Here is a 20,749-nt window from a genome sequence, read left to right as displayed (position 1 = left end):
TGTGGTTGTTGTAGCTGTGAGCTAAATGAGACTTCTTTTTGATGGACTACTGATGCTACTTGAAAGCACGATAGGACAAACTATTTGGTTATTTTCTTGAAAAGCAGTGAAATGAGCCTGACACCAGAAGGGAAACAACTGACAGAATGATGATTGAGTCAAATGCAAGGAGAATATGAGATAGATGTATCTTCTCATAATGACAGATTTCTACATCGTCATGTGTGCAGTGACTGGACGTGGAGCCCATGGCAGGTGTTTCGTGTGAGGCAGATGCTCAGTGAATGTTTGGTGCTCTGTTTTGCATGATGTTGGGAAGGGTCTGGGTGTGCGAGCTGCATTATGTGGGTCTCCTGCTTCTATTCTAAAATAACCTGTTCATAGCCAGGTACTTGAAACAAGAAGACAAACACCGCACCTTGACCTCCTCCGTGGAATTAGGGAATGTGAGTGTGTAGATGCCGTTGGCTGTCAGTCCTGACTTGAACACTTCTGCACAGTCTCTGAAAATGACTTGCTCTTCCTTAACATCGAAGGAGTTCTTGGCTGCTTTAAAAAAAAAAAAAAAGGAAAGCATTTAATGGGAGTTCATAAACAGATAAAATTTCTTATTTTGAGATGCACTCAAGTTTTATTACATTCGAGTTCTTATAATGAGTAGAAAAGACACACAAGTTTTTATCCTTTCCCAAAAAATCACTCCTTCTGCCTGTTCTGCGTTAATCAAAGAATATCACCGATAATCCATACTTCCTTCTTTTTTGTCATCAACCTGAAATGCAAATACTTTGCAATTAACTATAGTAAACAATTACCTTAAAAAAAAATCTTCCATCTTGATTAGAATCACTTAAAATTATTGCAAAAGAATAAAATGAGAAGGTACTAAAAATAGTGTCCCCTCTACAGTGGCTATATAGCATGTCCCATTAGCCATTATCCTAGCCAGGCTGTGGATGTATGTTTTCTCCCTTTTTTTTTTTTTTTTTTTTTTTTCTCCTTTTTTTAAAAAAGGTAAATGCCTGAGGATAAGTCTCGATACATTTCTTTAGACTATCGGATAACGATAGTAAGAGTATTCTTTGGATTTTAAGCAACTGTCCCATTATACTTTGTATTCACGAGGGGGCTACCATTATTTATCCAAGTCTTTGAAATTCTTACTCTAAGTCTAAAAATTTCTAGGATTATGAAATTCTTTCAGATTTTTACTCTGTTCTCAACATTTAGATTTCCCAATCCTTTTTGCCATTAAAAAAAGGGTGGGTGTGTGTGTATCTGTGTGTGCGTGTGCGTTCCTGCAGATATATCTGTCCATTCGAGGAACCCCCCGGAGCACAGGCGCATGGGTTCAGCATGCGGGCAGGCATCACAGGGCGGCAGGGGTTTTACCTTCACATCAGCTGGAAGCGCACGGGGAAAGGAAAGCAGCGTCTACTACCCTCTCTCCTCTGTCCCTCTTTTCTGCCAGGATGGGAGCTTGCTGATTTTCTCTACTTTGGCTCATCAGAGCAACACCTCACATTATCTTGCTCCCACCAGATTTCAGATGATTGTCTTTCCCTTTTCTGTGAATGTGAAAAAGTACTGGGATAACCGCATGACTTGAGGAACGAGGTGGGGACATATTTCTTATGAAGTTAAGACTATCTTCACATGATTCATATGTAAAGTGTATCTGTGTCAAAAGAACCCAAGTTTAGAGGACTTTGGGAAATAAACTGTAATAAGAACTAGACCCAATTTGTTTAAGAAAAAAAAACCCTTAAAATGATAATGCCACACAAATGGTGGATCCCATTTCCAATTAGTGACTGAAGATGCTTCCGTTTTTCCCTCCAAAATCCCCTTCAAAAAAAGTAAACGTAAAACAATAATAAAGTAGGTGAAATGTATCTAAGGGTGGGCTGAGGAAAGGGGCTGGCATTTCCTGAGTGCCAGTTTTATGCCAGTCACCGTGAGTATTAAGTCAGTCTTCACAACAGGCTTTTGGTTTAGATTTGTTTTTCCCACTTAAAAAAATCAAGTCCACGGTGGATTGGCAACCTCATCATTGGCCACCCAGCCTCATCCATCTAGATAGCGATGGAACTAACAGCAAGTAGGCTCTTTGAGCCCAGGAAGCACGTGTGGGGTGTTTTGCCTCACAATAACTAATTAGTGTAAATCCATATTCCTTATGTCCTCCCCTTCTTCCTTCTTTCTGCTTTATCTCCCTGAGCAGCATTTAACAAAATTTAAATTTCAGTACAGTTAACATACAGTGTTATAATACTTTCGGGTGTACAGTACAGTGATTCAACAGCTCTGTACGTCACTCGGTGCTCAGCACATCAAGTGTATTCTCACTCGCCACCTCCTCTTTTCCCCGTCCCCTTCCCCACGTCCCTCCGGTGACCATCTGTTTGTTCTCTCTAGTTAAGAATCTGATTTTTCCCCCCTCTCTGCTTTTTTCTTTGTTTTGTTTCTTAAATCCCCACATCTGACTGAAATCATATGGTATTTGTCTGTCTTATTGGCTTATTTGCCTTTGGCTTATTTCACTTAGCATAACACTCTGTAGCTCCATCCATGTTGTCATGAAAGGCAAGATTTTCCTCTCCTTATGGCTGAATAATATTCTGTAATACATATGGAATTCACTTCTTTATTCATCTACCTCTGGACACTTGGGCAGCTTTCATAATTTGGCTATGTAAATAATGCTGCAATAAACCTAGGGGTACACATATATTTTTGGATTAGTGATTTTGTATTCTTTAGGTAAATAACCTGGAGAGAAATTACTTCCTCCTTTTTTAATTGATTCTCTGATGAGCCTCTGTAAAGCTTTCATAGGAAACTGTAAGAGAAATAGTCCTTTTCTGAAAGATGAGAATTTTTTGGAATTTTGAAACATCACTTACAAAATAATGGCAATTAAAACTGAAGGAAAAATGATATATAAACTTGACTTACAGTTTGACGTTGATATCATAGTCAATAAATTATGAACTGTCTCCATCAGATCGTGTTGCTGCTTCTGGAGAACGGAATTATTCACTGTGGCGGTCACCAGTTGTTTTTCTAGTTCTTCAATGATGGAATTTTGCTTGGATACTAATACCTGGAGCTGATCTTTCTCTTCTTTTATTGATCGTAGTTGAACTATATGCTTGTCTTCCATGTCTAGTACTTTCTTTTCTAAGAAACTTATAAAGGGAAATAATGGTTATTTTAGTGATTGCTTTATGGACATCAAGTCAGTTTCATAATTCTTATATCATCTTTTATGTTTATTGAATTTCTGCTTCCCAAGACACTCTGTCTTCCCAGAGTGAAAGTGTTGCTGCAGCCCTGAAGAAGCTCTCAAACTTGCCAAGAACATTGCATAAATAAGTGTGACATAGATATGAGGATAAAATACCCTGGTAAAAATCTGAGGTCTGTAATTAGAAGTTATCACTGGCATGCATTTGAAGACCATGGTTTTGGTGTAGGGGGTCTATGGAATTATTCACTGAGAAGGCAGCCTTGATGTTGGGAGCACATGTGGGCAGAGTGGAAAGCGCAGGCTGAGAGCTTCACATCTGTGCATGACTCCCTGTGTTACGTGGTCGTCCCTACTCTGCGTCTAGGTGCATGTCTACCTACGTGACTCTCCATCTGTAGAAATAAATACCAAAAAAAGATGCAGTAGACTAGATGATGATCTCTGAAGTCCCTTCTAGTTCAAATAATCAGTAAGCCTACTATACCTTTGGGAGAAAGTCACATTTTCTGAGTTTTTAACCCTGCAAGCAACATTAGTCAGCCAAGAAACTGGCTACCCATGGTAGGTCTTACCTATAATATTAACAATCTGTTTTAGTAATCATGATTAGAAACTCAATTGGAGCTCTTAAATTTATACCAGTCTAGATCATTGAAGATCAGTCTACGACAGCAAGTATTTAGTCTGTATACCAAGTCAAAAAATAATCACTTACTGTAATACTTATTTGCACTCCACTTTCGTACGTGTTATATTTATTTTAACTATTGTTTCTTATTATTTTTCTTGATATTAGCTTATTTTTAATTGTATGTACTTTTTATTTAAAAACCAAAATGACTAAAAAAATCTTTAAAACAAAAACAAAAACAAAAATGACTTGCTGTAAGCAGAAGTTAACCTGAAAATAAATGCATAAAGCTTCTCCCTTTTTGCCCTAAAATCCCTTCTAGTCCCATCAGCATTCAGGCAGTATGTTTTGGAAGTACTCCTGTGACACTTGACCTAGACAATTAACATAACATAAATGGGGCATTTTTAAGTGACTAATCTATGTTGCCTTCAAAATGACATTGCTGAGATTTCTTAAACAGCTGTCCTTTGTTGTCTTTAATATTCCATGAGGAGGCATAAAGGAAAGATGGGACAATCCCATGGTCCAAAGTATGAACACTCCAGGGTGGATATTTATTAAAAAAAAATAATAATTTCTTTCTCCAAAACCTATACCACTATAGCTCCAGAGGGCAGTTGCATCTTGATCTAAAATAGTTAATATTAAGGTTAAATACAAGCATGGATTAAAGAGTTTAGGCCAGCATCAGATCACCCCAAATCACATGGGCTCTGAGACCGGAGATGTGTAATGAGTTACAGAAGCACAGTAACGCAGCAAGGAGTCCCAGATCGTATTTTGCAAAATGCGGATGGGGACCCATTACTGGCTTGGGAAATCCATGCAATGAGTGACAATCAACATTTTTTTAAATGAGAGAAAGCTAAATAGGATAATGTTAACTAGGATAAAATAGATGAAATAGAGTATAAATTCATAGCAAGGACTTGGTACATTGCCACAAAGGCCATGGCCGAGGGTGATGGGGGGGGGGAAGGAGGGGGCGCAGCATGGGGCATGCGCACGTTCTTTGACAGCTCACACTTTAGCACAGTATTTGATTTTCTGATCAAGGAGAATCAATTCGATCCTCAGCATAGAAGTCGAACTTAAGCTTAGCTTATCTTTCCATTAACATGGCTCTCATAGATGAGAAGTACGGGAAAGGTATCCTGTGTGGGCAGAAATACCAAGGCTTCTCAGAAAGGGACAGTATCAGTAGCAGCCCTTTTCAGTAACAGTAATCACGGCAACAGTAATCACAGTTTCATGGAACTGGTATAATTTGAAAAATTTGAAAATTTGGAAAATTCAAAAAGTTTGAAAAAATAAGTTGAATCATTTATTTTTAGAAGAAAAAAAAGAATGATAAGATGAAAACCACATTGTAATTTTCACCTTTGGCTGGTGAACCTAACAATTGGATAGTAGCAATTTTCAGAGAAACACTGACCCTAATGAGTACTTTGACTTAATTTGAAACTATTCAGTAATGAAAACAGTTGGACAGTATTTGGGGGAAATGCTGAAAGTAATTGAAAGGTTTGGTTTGTTACATGTGCAAAACATCCACAGATATTTACAATGATGTTCTTGCAAATGAGATTCTAGGCTAGTCAAAATAGAAGACACCTCAAAACACAGCATGCCAAAGTCACGGAAAGATGGAAAATCATCTGTGTGGTTTTCTTATTTTTATTGACTTACCCCCATTAATAGAGACCATATTATTGTCCCTTCATTTCATATTTGTGATACAAGAGATGACGATTTCTGCAGCTGCTAAGAGCTGCACGAATGGTTTCTATGGAGAGTCTGCTGATAGCAAGCTTTCCCTCTCAGGGTCTGTGCTTTGGCGGGCCATTCCGAAATGGTCCATGTACAACTCCACTCTGAGTGAGGTGTTTGCCATCCAAGCTGCGGATTGCACACTAAAACAATAGTTTATTAGGTATGTTTGACAAGGTGCTTTTATGGAGGAAATGTGTTGTTTAAATTTAGTGTCATAATAAAAGTAGGCTCAAAGTATCGGAAAAATGCATTATTGGTCAGTGTTGATTAAACTGGCGGAAAATGTGAAAGATTTAAGTGAAAAAGAGTGTGAAAGATCCCGTATGCAAGAATAATCAGAAAACACAGCAAGCTACGGGCTGGTGGGAATAACTGTTTTATACATCGTAAAGCTCTAACATACAAAGAAATTTTACCAGATCATGGATGATCAAAAGATGTAAGGAAAGTTGTTGATTGTCTTTCAAAGCAATCCCAGCTGCGGGTAACAGTTTACTTGTAGTAAGCGGAAACATTAAACAGTGTGTCCGAACTTGGAGATCAGATTTGCATTTCTCTAGGCAAAAGGCAATATGATTTGGCAAATATTTACAAAGGCAATACTCGGGTGACATAACTGACATACTTAACTGATGATATTAGTGTTTCAGCATACAGAAGTAGAAACTTAAGGAGGGGACAGTGTTCAAGACCAGGCTGCATTCAACAAACGGGACGTAGCCCGGACAGTATTGTCCTGGCAGGCAACTAGGCAGCTCCCGAAGCGTCCCATTACTGCTACATCGTTAAATAAGAGAACATTATTAAATAAGACCATTTTAAGAAAATGGAATTGGAGAGATTGTTATATCTCAATTGTTGGTCTCAAATTTTTACTACTTTGCCGAAGGAAAAAAGTGGAAACAGTGAAGAAAAATATTTGAATTAAACAAACTATTTGCAGAAATATTAAAAATCCATTTGCTCTTCAAGACCCTAAATCAGTAATGAGTTAAACTTGTTACCCAAAGAACAGAAGGAATGATTTCAGCTGAGTTCCTGATTAACAGGAAAGAATGGTTATAAGACATCAAGTTCATCATCATTTTTGGTTAAGAGTGAGGAATTATGAAATTGAAATTAAGTAGCTGTGAAAGAGAGTACCTTGTTGTCTGGCCATTCTCCCTGTCATGTAGACATGTCTTGGTTAGAAATAGGTTAATAAACACAATTCTCCTTCTATGCCCCTGACTGCAATAAACCTTTGAAAACCATCCCCACTGATCATCCCAAGTTTGTTTTTGTATGGTTTTCTTGGGATTTTTCTAGATCTTGTTTAAATATCAATATTATATTTATTATTAACTTCTGTTTTTACTTTATCATATGTTTTAGAAGTAACAATTGTATCATGAAATGTGCACTGTTTATAGTTTAAGTGTAATTTTCCAGCTGTGCTCATTCTGCATTGGCAACAACGAAGTTCCCAGAGGCAAAGGAACTATTAAAATGCCTAGGCCAGTGTTACTTTTACTCCATGGCACTGGCAGTGTTTTGTCACAGATTAAATTGTGCGACACTGGCAGTATTTTGTCACAGATTAAATTGTGCAGTATTGAGGCAGAGTTTGGGGAATCATTGGAAGAGAATCTTTAAGGGACTGGAGAATGAAAACATTGAAGACTGGATTAGAAGGCATGGTAACCTCCATATTTCCTCCCAGACCCTCTCCCTTCCTTTCCCTTACGAAGTGTCGGATCCTGACACTCCACATTAAGAAATCTGTCATTTTGTCATGATTTTGGAAGCCATGCTTATAATTAATAGTCATATGAAATAGGCTTTTAGATCTAGAAAGTGTGCAATTCTGAATTGTAATTTTTTGTGTTTTTATTACCTGTTCTTATCTTGCAATTTGTTTATTTCACTGGTCTGATCCAAAATCTGTTTTTCCAATTTGTTGGTGGAAAGGGAATGTTCCAGAAGCTGAAGTTCAAGTCTTGTTGTCTGATTTAATACCTAAATGTAACAAAATAAAATTCCTCTTTGTCATGTTTAAAGTTACATATAACTTCCTTTTAATTAAGCCAGCTAAATTATAGGAAAACATAACTAAAGCATTTTTTTTTTAAATTTACCCCAAGTAGCTAATTGTGGCATATTCTCCATTTTCAGAAAAGGCTTGAAGTCCTGGATTGCATCAGAATATGTTTTTTTTTTTTTTTCACCGTGTCTTTTTTTAGAAAGTGTTTTAATAGTTCCGGACAGTGGTATTTGTGTCAAACAATATAATGCTGTTACTCTTGTTCTGCCATATTTTAGCATTTCTTTTCACACAGTGATACAAGTGGGAGTATAAAATGGTCATATTTAATACATCAGAAGTTGTTGTTAAATGAAAAAGGTTTTGCTTCCACTTAAAACCAAATGCTGTTCTCTTATTTATCAGGGGGCGACGTGATTAGAAGTCACATGCTTCCATTCTATAAAACCCTAGCTCATTTGTAGCCCGGCATTTCCTAGTTTGTATTCACTTGTTCAGCCTTTTATTTTTTTTGTTCTCCATCTCTCTCTCTCTCTCTCTATTATAAAAATCATATTAACCAATTAGGAAACAATAATACATCACTGTGAAGTGGGAGCTCGGTTTTGCTCCGTGGGCCTCTCTGCATACGCCATATGCAATATCGCTGTTCCCATTGTGTTCTAACAGATCCGAGGTGGAATTCTTTGGCGTTTGGCTGCCTTCTAGCAGGAAGAGTCTGTTACTCACATCCTCTGGGTCATGGTTATTCAGGATGTGACATCACATGTAAGTGTGAGGCAGAATTGTTGCCCAGGAATAAGGGTCCTTGAAAGAACCATTGTTTGCTCAGGGTCTGTGTCATTCATAAAAGGCTTGGCCAGGTCCCACTGGGCAGCTGTAGGGATAGTCCTGTCCTTAGTCAAAGCAGGATGAGTTCATACCATGAACAGTCTTATGAATGAGTGAAGGCATTGGCCTGCAGAAAGGTTGGGTTTTAATGTTAATACCTGGATGATAGATTTGGCTTATATCTTCTTTGGGCCCAAATACTCTATGTTGGTCATTGTAAAAGGAACTGGAAACTGGGGTCCTTTATTCAACTCCTAAGAGCTGTAAAAAGAGCACAATGGGCCAGAGCTGGGGAGGATGGCATATAGGTCCTGACTGACCTGGGATCAGTGGTGCTGTTTTTTTATGCCTTCCCCAAGGCCTCCGGCAGTGGGTGACTCTAAATTATCCACGTCAGGTGCTTGTCTGTGGTCTATAAGATCTTGGACCTTGACCCATCCCTCATTGTCCAGTGGAATAGCTTCTCTCTCTGACAGGCTACAGGAATCTTCTAATGAGAAAATTTTATGTTTGGATTTAAACCCATTTTGCACAGTAATTGCTAAGTAGGGCCTACAATATATTTGGTGCATAATTCAGTCCCTTGATGTCCTTGCTTCGGTTCATCCATTTTAATGTGTTTAGGTGGACATAATAGGCTGCTTTCTTTCCAGTCACCCTCCAATTTTCCTGGTATCACAGATCATATGATATCTAGTTTTACGATAGATTTTTAAAAAATCATGTGACCCAACCAAAGCTCAATGAAAGCTAGAAAGTCTGCCTTACACAGGATGTCGTAAAGGTTATAGCATTGCTTCATGTCTTACCCTTGATTACCATTGTCTGAAAATATAAGGAATGTTATACTCCTCAGACATTTTTTTGGATGAGGTTGATTTCCCACTAGTTTTGCTATCAAAAGGTGGGGGTATGATTTAAGCATTATTAACTTATTTTAATAATTGACTATGGATATATTGATACATTTACTTTAAAATTTTATCTTTTCATTTTTAGCTTTTATCCCCTCTTGGGATTACGGTTTTCATATCTTGTGATCCATTGTATAGTGTAGTTACATTTTCCCTACATTGTTCTAATATTGTGGAAAGATTTGGTAAAGAAGTAATTTCTTATTCTGTCCTCAGATAAAAATCTTTTATTCTCCAGCCACTTTCCTACTGTTTTCCGTGCTTTATCCAACAGTGCGTAGGGGGACAATGAAAGGACAACTGTACTGTTCTAGACTTGACCTTATTCCAGTTGGGAGGCCTATCATTTCTCTTTCCTCATATCCCCTTCTGCTGATGTCTGGCATTTCTTTTGGCTGAAGTCGCATATAGGAATAATACATCATAGAAATTATTTACTATTAAATATTCTCTCTCTCTCTTTCTCTCTCCCTCTTTTTTTTTTTTTTTTTTTTTTAAACATTGCTTACAACTCAGAGCAGGAAGGTACTAACTTGTACTAACTTCATAAGCCTATAAAGAATCCAGGGTTAGGAACCAGAAAGCAGGTTCACCAATGAAGGGACTTGAACTGAGAGCCTCTTGATAGATTCCGCCAACAGTCCTTTTTTTTCTCACACCTAGACTATTCCTTCTTTCTTTCTTTTTTTAAGATTTTACTTATTTATTTGAGAGAGAGACATAGAGAGCATGAGTGGAGGGAAGAGCAGAGGGAAAGGGAAAAGCAGATCCCTGCTGAGTGGGGACACCCCCCACCCCCATCCCAAGGCAGGGCTTGGTCCCAGGACCCAGAGATCATGACCTGAGGCAAAGTCACATGTTCAACCCACTGAGTCACCCAGGTGCCCCCACCACCCCCAGACTATTCTTACTCAGTCACACGTTGTGTGTTATTTGGCATGAGGCAGTGAATTTTGTTTCAATGTTTTGATGCTTAGTGTCTTGGTGTTGTTCTTTTGTTATTTTCATATTCCTGTCTCCTGCTGCCGTTAGTCAGGAGCTCGTAAAATCTGAAAGCTAAAAGAGCACTTAGCAGCCAGTTGTAAGACCTAGCCTTCACTTTATAGTTAAACCCACCGAGGCCCCCCAGGAGCTGAGTGCCTTGCTCAGGCTCACCCATCAGCCGGCTGATGGTGGGATGCGAGCCATCGGAGGATGGGTAAGCCCTCTGCCATAGCTGCTGCGGCTTTGTCTGTGAACTCATACCACAAACTGTTTTCATACTTCTCTGAGATCTGGCTTTACCTTAAAATTAGATTAAAGAACAAAATGTCTTGCATTCTTCTGTGACTTTGATTTCTCAAATGCACGAAACAAGGTAAGGACTTAACCCAGAGTCCAAAAGGTACCCGGCGAGGCAGGGGAGCATTTGTCTTGTAGCTGTCCAGCACGCATCGTACAAAATGATTCACGTGCTGTTAGTAGGAAAATTGATTTAACCTCAGTACTAAAGATGAACATGGGGACATGTGGGTGGCTCAGTCGGTTGAGCGTCCGACTCTTGATTTCAGCTCAGGTCATGATCTCAAGGTTGTGGGATCGAGCCCCCTGTCTGGCTTCACACTCAGTGGGGAGTCTGCTTGGGATTCTCTCTCCCTTTCCTTCTGCCCCTCCCCCTGCCGCCCCACTCTCTAAAATACGTAAATAAGTCTTTAAGAGAAAAAAAAGATGAAAATGTATTTACAGATTTTAAATCCTTATGTACCACAAATTCTTATTTTCTTACCAATTTTTTTTCCTGCTACCCTCAAGCTTTCTTCCTTTTTCCACCATTTAATCAGGTAACCATGTGGCCTGATTTCTTGCTAGTCGCTAGTCGCTAGTCTAGCTGGACCATTACGTGCGTTGCGATCTGTGACTTACTTGTGCTTCAACGTCTGTTAGCTTCCGGGTTTGCGCTGCTGTTTGATTGAGGAGGTTTGTTCCTATTTCTATCATCACAGCGGTCTGGTTCTGTACTGCATTCTGTTGCATCTCTACCATTTCTCTCTTCATGTTGTCCTGGATGTAATTCTCAAGCTAGAAAAGAACATGTGTCAGAAAGACAGTCATCAGTCAAATGGTCAGAAACCTCATTCCTAAATATTTGCTCATTTCCTTTAAAAAAGATGTGTTGGAAGACCTGTGCCTTGCTCTGATCTTGCTGTTTTTTTTTTTTTTTTTTTTTTATCACCAGTGGTACAATGAGGTGTGGTTTTATGTTAACTTAAAACCAACAGCTTGTTTACATCGTGTGTGGGCCATAGCCACATCCAGAAGCCCACACCGTGGCTGGCACAGGAGGTGGCGGGACCCCCATTTAGAGGTGGGCAGAAGGGGATGTACCATCAGCAGGCATTCTGTCCACCTGCAGCTCTGGCCTCGTTAGGCAGGAAAGGACAATTTGGTTTTAAGAAGCATCACTATTTCGCCCACATTCTAGACTTGTGGTTTCTTGAAATAGAGACTGGAGAAGACTATGTAAGGTAGAGCATGAGGAAAGGCTCACTGTTGGATTACAGCATCACCCCTCAAGTCCACGTTCTGCAGGACCACGCCCCACTTCCCTCTTACCTTGTTCAGCACACATTAGACCTAGTAGGTCTTTCCTAACATGTGTGCATTTTTCACAGTTTCCTCATTTCAGATACCAGGCAAACCTATAATCCTACGTTAGGACCTTCATCACTCCACTCGCCAGGTATGTGGGCATGCCAGCCCATTTTAATATTAGCTTCAGCACAAGACAGTGCAGAAGTTTATTTCACTGCCATAGGTATAGATCCCTATATCTTTGGCAGTAAAATCATATCCTAAATATAAATGTAGGACATTCAGGTGTGTGGGAAAGAGCATGTGGGCTTTGGGCTGTGGACACCTACTCTTATTTTTCTTTGACTCGAGGGATGTTGCTTAACTTTAGGAGTGCCCAGTGTCCGCTGTATAGAATAGAGTTTCTGAGTGGTCAGAGAAACATCGGAAGAATTACCTAAGCTATGCATTTATGGTCATTGTGTGTATGCACAACTTTGGATATGTAAAATGCAATTTCCTTTCTTCTTTGTTTTTCATGGTGATCCAATGATAGGAGCCACAATTCTATTCTTTAACCCAAACTATGAGTTCACAAGGACAGAAAACTTTCTTTTTATTTTTTTTCTCAGAGTTATAACTCAAAATTTTTAAAATTAAATTGAATAACTGAAAGATGAGTATACAACTGCCTTTAAAACTGTCTTTAAAACTTGTAATTCTCTGCACAGAAGGCATTCACAGAGTTGGTCACCAAACATCGTTTCTCCTAAAATCTTAATGAAATAATTCTGTACTTCTACCTATGCAAGTGACAAAATACAATGGAAGGGTGGAGTTTGTCTCTTAGAGTTCAAGGGTTTCTTTGTTGGTAGAATTTTTGTAAACTGTGTCTTGGGTATTCTACGTCTCAGGGCTAGTATTAGAAGTCTGGATTTACTGCCTCAATTTCTAACTTGCCGTAGACTCTACCCCGCCCCCTCGTGCTTCCCATCTCCCTCCTTGCTGGTTATCTTGAGGGTCAGTGGTCACTCCCTGGTTCTTCCCTGGCCAATGGGCAAATCAGATATCGTCATCCTGACAACTCCTGCAGCTCTGATCTCTTGTAAACTCTTGTAGTCGAAGCCTTGCCTTTTCCATATCAACAAAAGTGGAGTAGACCACTGTAAAAAATGAAATCATGTGCTATTACTTGCAGTCCAGGAAATACCTCTGGTATAGACTTCATAAAATCGGAAGAGTGAAACCCTTGTTAAACCTAGCAAACCGAGCAAACTCGCTATGTCTTTTCTTAATGTAGTATTCGTCCCCTCCCCCGCCTTTTTAAAATTTAACTTTTATGATTTAAACAAATTATAGGAGCTCAGACAGAACTTTGTTATTTTTCCTTTCTTTCCCTCTGTCTCTCTTTCACACACTTACTTTCACACACACTCCTCTCATCACCGTGGGAGTAATAGAATTTTTGAGGTTCAAGTTAAAGTCGTGTAAGTCATCCAGAAGAGTTGCCTTAGTTACTCTCAACACCCAGCAAAGATAATATTTAGAAAGCCTTACTCTGGGAAGTTTGGACTTATTAAAGATATATTCAAGCTGGAGTTTGGTTTAAATCCATACCATAAAGTAATAATTTATAAACTAGCATAAATATAGGTCTTAATCCTCTTACTGATTTTGGTACTTAAGAACTACATAGAAATGATTCTGTCCTTTGTTGCTCTAAATCATAGAACTAGATGAATAAAATGGGTCCTTCAATCCTCCCCTGCCACATTCGAGAACTACTGAGTCAAATACGGTTACAACCATCGGGACACATGAGAAGCTTATTTATAATCTGACATTTGAAAGTCAACTTTCCATTTAAAATTAGACTCAAGAACTTTAAAATACCCAGTTTTTAAAAGTAAAAAATTTTAACTTTATTGCCTTAACTTTTTCTAAGCTTAGGAACAATAGAATAGAAAATATTTTCAAGTCACTGTTTTTCAGCTTTTCAGGAGGAGGAAGTACACGTATGTGGTGGGTGTGTGGGTGTGGTCAGTCTTAGGCTGAAGCAAGTTACAGATTCAGGCATGCCTGGGCAGGCACAGGTCTTACGTACATGGCACATACGTGGCTCGTGTCTATATACAGTATATACAACTAAATAAAGTAAAACTCTGTAAGCTACTAGCCCAGTATCTAATTGAGGTCTTGGGGAGAAAAGTGGAGCAGAAACAGAAAAATCTGGAAGTAGACATCTTTGTGTTGATTCTCAGAAAGATTTGTGCTCTCACTTTGAAGCAGTGACAGTAAGTTAAGATTTTAAGAGAAATGGGTGCTGTGACAGTTGAGTACTCTTCGACCACAAGGAGGAACGCACTCGGCGCCAGAAGAACTGCAACAAGAGGGGCTGCAGTAGCCACAGCTAACGCTGGCTGTGTGCTGCCACGTTCCTATTCCTCTGTTCACGCTTCCCGTGGACTCCAGGCACCCCGGCTCTTGGGCACCTGCACGAGGACTGGTGTGTCTATAGGCCACACTTCTCTTGCCTTTTCCGTTTTTCTAGTGTATTGCCCCGGAATGTATTGCTCTTTAGTATCACTTGTTTTTATCACCTGCGACTGAAACCCGGCAATATAGAAATCTGTCCAGTGCAATTCCATTCTAGTACAAGGAAGTCTGCGTTCAAGGAGGAATGTGAGCGAAAGAAGATTTCTGCTCCTGTTGGCAGCATCGCGCTCCCTCTGTCCTGGGGCAGCTGTGTCTGTCTTTGCCATCTGCACTGAGCTGCTCTTCTCCAAACAGTTCCAAGATACTTGAACCTCCCTAGGGAGGAGATGGGCTTCTTCCTCATTTCACACGGGTGGCTTCACACACTCATGTTTTGCAGGAATGTTTGATATTGCCTTCATGTCAGAAGATGATTATGCCATGATTTGGATTTGTGAGGCCAAGTGCCCCCTCCAAGTCCTCGCTGCAGTTTGGAAGGATATGGTGGACATTCGTTTTGCCTTCTTCTTAAGTTGTTGGGCTAAGCACTGAAAGTCCTTAAGCTGTTTCTCTTTCCTTAGAGTTCAAGTGACTTATCCAAATTTAAGGAACATTTAAGGACCGTCACTGTCATTGTAGTGGCCTGGGCTGTTGCTCAGTAGTGGTTTGATTTGCTAAAAGAGTGCACCCTAAACATAGCCTTTCAAGTTCCCAACACATTGAAGTTCAAGCAACCAGAGTAAACTATTCTAAGGTACATAAAGATATATCTGTCTCTATATTCATGTAAAATAGGTCCTGACGGTTTTGATTACTCCTTCAACATTTGGGATGATTAAATTTGACAGGAAAAAATAAGTCTGTTTGCAAGGTAACTATGGCAGATTGATTACACATTAAAATGCTTCCCTTGCTATCTTTCATCTCACCAAGATTATCATCTTTTTTTTTTTTTTTTTTTTTTTTTGGACCAAAAGGAAAGTAATCTTGAAATTGGCTGGGGAAAGGAAAGCATCGTGTACAAAGCTTATCTGCGGCCTCAAGATTTTGGTCTTGGTTCTGTACCAAGTATATAGTCTTGGTTGAGAGATTCTTTCTGTTTAAATAAAGCGCTGTGCCCGATACCTTTTAATTAATTAGTTTTTGTCCTCTGAACATGCTAACTTCCGTGGGAAATGAACAAATTGGGAGATGTTTCACTGGAAACATTTTATCCCTAGTATTGTAATTTAGAAACAAGTTACCGTAACTGTTCTCTCTTGTGCACACACATCCCCAAAAGGGATGGTTTCCCTTTTTCCTGCCTCAGTAATCCCCCGACTCCATCCGTTCTTCCCACCTGGTGTCTTCCATCTTCCGTCTTCTGGATTGTCACGCAGCCCCTGAGTGTTCTCTGGCAGCCCCACCCTGAGTGTTGCGTTCTCTCTGCAGCTCACACTACTCCCATGTGGTTGTGCCTGTGCAATGAAGTGCAGATACCCTCGCCTTTCAGCACATACTCTTTCTGATCTCTCGAACTTCGCAGCCTGGCTTCCTCTGTGCATCTTGCCTCCTGGCTGCACCAGACCTCTTTGGCTGCACCAGACCTCCTGCCTTTGTCTGCCATCTCCCGTGACCTGGGTCCCTCTCCCCCTTCTCCGGTTATACCCTACCCCATCGCACACCCTCCTCAAAGATCTCCACTGCACTCTTGTGTTGCATTTTGATACCCCCCAATACATTTTGTACTTCTTTGATTGATTTTGAAGTCGCCTACGACTACAAATTCATGTTCTCGTTTGCTCGGGATACGGACGGTCTTTAGCCCTTCTTCAGTCACACACCCTCGTAGTAACACGCAAAGCTTGTGCTCTTAATATTAGCTTGAGAACTAGGAGGAAAGATTATTAAAACCAGGGATTTTCTGTTTGGAAGTCTTTTGACCTAATGTTCTTGGTTCCCTGTCATGAAGAAACTGAAACATCTTTTGAGGTTTTCAGACAGAAAAGTGGCTTTCCTCCTGGTCCTTACAAACTTTATTATTCTTATTTTTAATCTAGAGATTTTACTTCCTAAGCAGTTATGTACTCAGCAGCGTTTAAGGAGAGGTAAAGAGGGAAAGGCTGGGAGATGCATGACTTAAGCACGTCTTTGTCCTCGGAAACACTTGCAGGAGTCGAGGAGCAAACACATCGCCCATACTTTGGAGATAATGTTCAAATGCCCTGTCAGCTGGGGAGTTCTTCCATTGCCTCTTTGTATTGGAGCCATACTTGGATTTATCTAGCCTAGAAAAGTCCATACCAAAGCCACGTGCCTTCCATTGACTGTCTATAATTTTGGTCCTTTCTTTCTGTAGCCAGTCCTATAACTAATTTGTTCTGTTCTATCTTTTCAGCATTCTTCTATTAATAATTTATGAGCAACTTTTGTTACTGGATACTGTGTCTAGATAACTTCCTATTTTCACTGGACGTAAAGAGACCAAATGTGCGCTTTTGATGACTCTAAACTTGAAACCGTGATGGGCAAGAGAGTTGCAGGCACCAGTTGGTGTCAGTCTAAAGCTGTAGCTTGTCCCCCTTCTCCTGTGACTGATACAGTTTAAAAAATTTGAATACCAGCATATCTGTGCTCCCTGAAGCCATATTTCTTAGCTTTTATTTGTGAAGGTAACTACGTATCTTCTTTCTTTGTTATTTAATTGGGGAGGGGAATCTTCGTCCCGTAAACGTCCATCTCTTTGCCTCTTGTGCGTTTCCCTTAGCATGGCTCCAGAATCTAAGGAGAAAAGTGTATTTTCTCCCCTCAAGCGTTCCGGTCATATCCTACTGATAAAATGGCTATTTTGTTTTTGTTTTTGTTTTCATCAATAGCAGCCATTTTTAAATATATGCCAACTTAAATATGATTCTGATATATAGGAACATAAATGAGTTTGGACTTTTCATACGGGAAAAGGTGGCATGTTTTACATCTGTGTGGGTTTTTAAAGGGCTCTTAAGGTACATGTGTATTTATCCAAATATTTACTAGGGCTCTGGCTCACAAAACCTTACAGATCCTCCAGAGGCAGGGAGCACATAAATGCAGCAGGTACTACAAGGTGATGTATATGTTTATATAACGCAACAGTGGTCATAGCAATTTGCATTGCAAAATGATTTTATACATATTAACTTCTTTATATATCAATATATAAATATATTGTGTAATATTTCTGTATATTTTAAATATCTCTCTTTTTTAATTAATTAGTTAATATAGTAATTTCACTTGATTCTCCTCCTGCCTCAGCTTGGGTTTCCCCCATACCAGGGCCGGAGACAAAAGCATGCATGCAGGAAGTTTATTTAGGAAGTGGGCCCAGGGAGCAATGGAAGACAGGCCAGGGAAGCAGGGAGGCTGAGGCTAGTTCAAACATGTGGACTTGGTTGGCTACCACTGGGGTGGCGACCAGTGAAGAATCCCACAAACCCTTCTGAGGAGCTGTAGGAAATGTGTTTCAGCACTGAACCCTCCACCTGTGGCAGAAAGGGCAGGCTCCCATCCCTCTGGGCAAGGTAGCCTGGAGGGCTTCAGCTCTCCCACGCTTGAGGGCTGCCTGCAGGAGCTCTGGAGAGAGGGCACTGGCCTCCTTAGCCAGCTTGGAGGGCGGGCAGGGAGCACCCGTCTGTGATGCTGACCACTGAGGGCGTGGGAGCAGCTGGAGGAGGTGTTCGCTGAGACAGCAGGATGGTGCTACTGGCCTGGCTTACAGAGGAGAGGACTGAGGCTGCAGCACGCATGTGCCTCCCACCCACCATGCCTGGACCGGAGTCCACAGTGACAGAGGAGGAGGCCACAGCGGAGTGCCACCAGACCTGAGTCACAGGGGATCCCTGGGCAAGAGCCCTGGCGTCGTCAGTTCCATACAGTGGGAACCTTGTACCTGCTCGCAGTGTGCTGCCAGGGAGAGCTGCCAGGAAAGCAGCCATTCCCACATTGCCTGCTTCTGATGCTGGAGACCAGAGGCACAGGCGCAGCGCGCCACCCGCAGAACCCCGGCCCCTGGCAAGGTTGGAGCCGCTCAAGAGACGGGGGAGAATTTCACTTTCCACCTCCCAGACACGGTCTGCGCAGGAGACGTTCTGCGGACTTCCGCCTCGCTCTAGTTCTTGGAATGTTTTGTTCTCAGTGTAGGAGATGTTAGTGACAGAGACAGAAAAGGAATGTATAGCTCTTCTCTTCTTATAAAATGAACTGAAACATCAATTACTAGAAATGGGAGCATTTGAAATTGACTTCTGGGATGAGACTGATGCATTTAGGCTACAATAGAACTGGAGATTCTTTTAATGAAACCACTGTCTCCTTGCATCTCTAAAACGAGGGTGCAATGAGAAAAAAAACAAACTGAGTAAGTACTTTTCTATGGCAGATAGTACCTTTGACACACGTATATTCATGGACAGAGGCATATGTATAAAGCACATATGGGCTCACGTGTGGAGATGGAAATATATCTAGACCTATCCATCCACTGTCACTTCTCTGTGGCATGATAAACTGTCAAAAGCTGAGGGGGAAAAAGGCTTAGAAATCAGTCATATTGTTGAGTTCCCTCATTTCTGGAATCTACCAGGACCTGGATCACCAGTGTGAGCTCACTGCTGAGTAAGGATTAATCCCTTGGTGGCCCACAGCCGAGTCAGCACTCAGCACTGCGCTGACGTAGCTGTGCTCACCTGAAAAAGGATGCCACCAGGTATTAACAGGGTTACTTTGTCAATTCTGTGAAGTAGTCCCATCCCAAAGCTTGTTTCCCTCTTTTATCTGCCCCCTTTCTGTTGTCTCTTTCTGTATCCATGTGGCTTTGCTGAAGTCCTGCAGAGATTTCTAGGGTCAAGAGAGTGTGATCACCTTTGGAGCAGGCTTTTTTTTTTTTTCTTTTTGACATGAAATAAATGTATGCTGTCACAATTACGATACTAGATGGCCTGGAAAGGAGGGAAAAGGCTAAAGGAATTTCAGTGATTTTTGCCTTGAGGATACTTTCAAGGGAAGTTAGTTCTTCGTGAGGAAGGCAGGAAGCCTGTGTTGTTTCTTACACAGAAAGGGAGGGCGGGGGATTTGGGAATGCAGATGGGCCAGCTTAGGGAGTCTCAGGACTGGGCCTCCAGCCCCCCGCTGTTCGCCGCACATCAGAGCCGACCTCCAGACTGGCGCTCTGCTGCTGTACCTCCTGTGGCCGGCAAACCCAAAGGTGGAGAGAATTGGGGGGGGGGGGGCAACATTGGAAAACTCTCAAAGTACATGGGACTAATTTGCACGAGCTTGTAGCAATAAAGTACCCCACCTTCTGTGTATGAACTACCACTGACCCAGTGTCCGCTAACGCAGTTCTGTGGTGGTTTTCCCAGTATGTTCTGACTTGTTCAGATTCTCTTGCCAGAACACCGTTCCGTCCGCGCTGCTGTGGGCGAGGATGAAGGGATACAGTATACTTTTCTATCCTGTCTTCGCTGATTCGACATTTCTGGGAGCACAGTGTGACGGTGCCCTGTGTGCGGCGGGGGAGGGCTGTGCGGAACACTAGTTGCTGCAGGAAGAGTCCTGGGAAATATTTAGGAAAGCGTGTTCTCACTTTCCAAATGCTGTAGCTGCTGCTTTTTTCATTTTACGAGTTTAAAACAGCCAAAGTTCATGCTTTCCTGAACCATTTGGGAGGGTGCACTTCTTCCCAAGTCTTATATTAGATTGCCTCTAATTTGACCTCTGGTTCAGTCTTCATTTTCACAAGTGTTTAAAGTTAGACATTTTTCTTATTTTCCTATTTATTCACATGATTCAGTGGCCTGTGTGCTCATATTTTAAGAAATTGTACTTACCTGAGCTTTGCAGAAACAAAGTGATAAATCTTTTTTTTTTTTTAACTCACATCAAAGAATAAAAATCGTTTAATCAGGCTATGTTAATCTTTAAAGCTGTACATTAATTTTTAAACCTGCAATACATTTTTTAGCATGTCAGCAACTTATTTAAAACCTGATCAAGAGCACCTGGGTGGCTCAGTTGGTTAAGCAACTGCCTTTGGTTCAGGTCATGATCCTGGAATCCCAGGATGGAGTCCCACATCCAGTTCCCTGCTCAGTGGGGAGTCTGCTTCTCTCTCTGACCCTCCCCACTCTGGTGCTCTCTCTCAAATAAATAAAATCTAAAAATAAAAAATAAAAAAAATAAAATAAAACCTGATCAACAGTAGAATTTTTTTCTAATCAGAAACAGTGCAGCAAAAGCAAAACAATTTCCAAGTGCCCAAATTATGTGGCAAGACA

The 20,749-nt window shown here is 40.8% G+C and overlaps 2 protein-coding genes across 4 annotated transcripts in view; one reads left to right on the top strand and one right to left on the bottom strand.

The window, feature by feature from the left end:
* Nucleotides 1-20,749, top strand: part of MCPH1 (microcephalin 1) — a 240,908-nt gene that overhangs the window by 126,922 nt on the left and 93,237 nt on the right. The window lies entirely within an intron of this gene.
* ANGPT2 (angiopoietin 2) overlaps nucleotides 1-20,749 on the bottom strand; it is a 53,427-nt gene that overhangs the window by 13,674 nt on the left and 19,004 nt on the right. Inside the window, exons 2-5 of one of the 2 annotated variants that reach the window (XM_059155874.1) lie at nucleotides 11,331-11,486; nucleotides 7,537-7,658; nucleotides 2,959-3,191; nucleotides 419-549 (exon numbers count right to left, since the gene is read on the bottom strand). In XM_059155874.1, coding sequence (XP_059011857.1) covers nucleotides 419-549; nucleotides 2,959-3,191; nucleotides 7,537-7,658; nucleotides 11,331-11,486 — 642 coding nt within the window. The remainder of the gene's footprint in view (nucleotides 1-418; nucleotides 550-2,958; nucleotides 3,192-7,536; nucleotides 7,659-11,330; nucleotides 11,487-20,749) is intronic. The other variant, XM_059155875.1, reaches the window with a different exon arrangement.

This window comes from Mustela lutreola, chromosome 18 (genome assembly GCF_030435805.1).
Source record: "Mustela lutreola isolate mMusLut2 chromosome 18, mMusLut2.pri, whole genome shotgun sequence".
In the NCBI taxonomy this organism is placed as follows: domain Eukaryota; kingdom Metazoa; phylum Chordata; class Mammalia; order Carnivora; family Mustelidae; genus Mustela; species Mustela lutreola.
The sequence above is the reverse complement of the archived record's forward strand: the minus strand, read 5'-3'. Positions and strand labels throughout refer to the sequence as shown.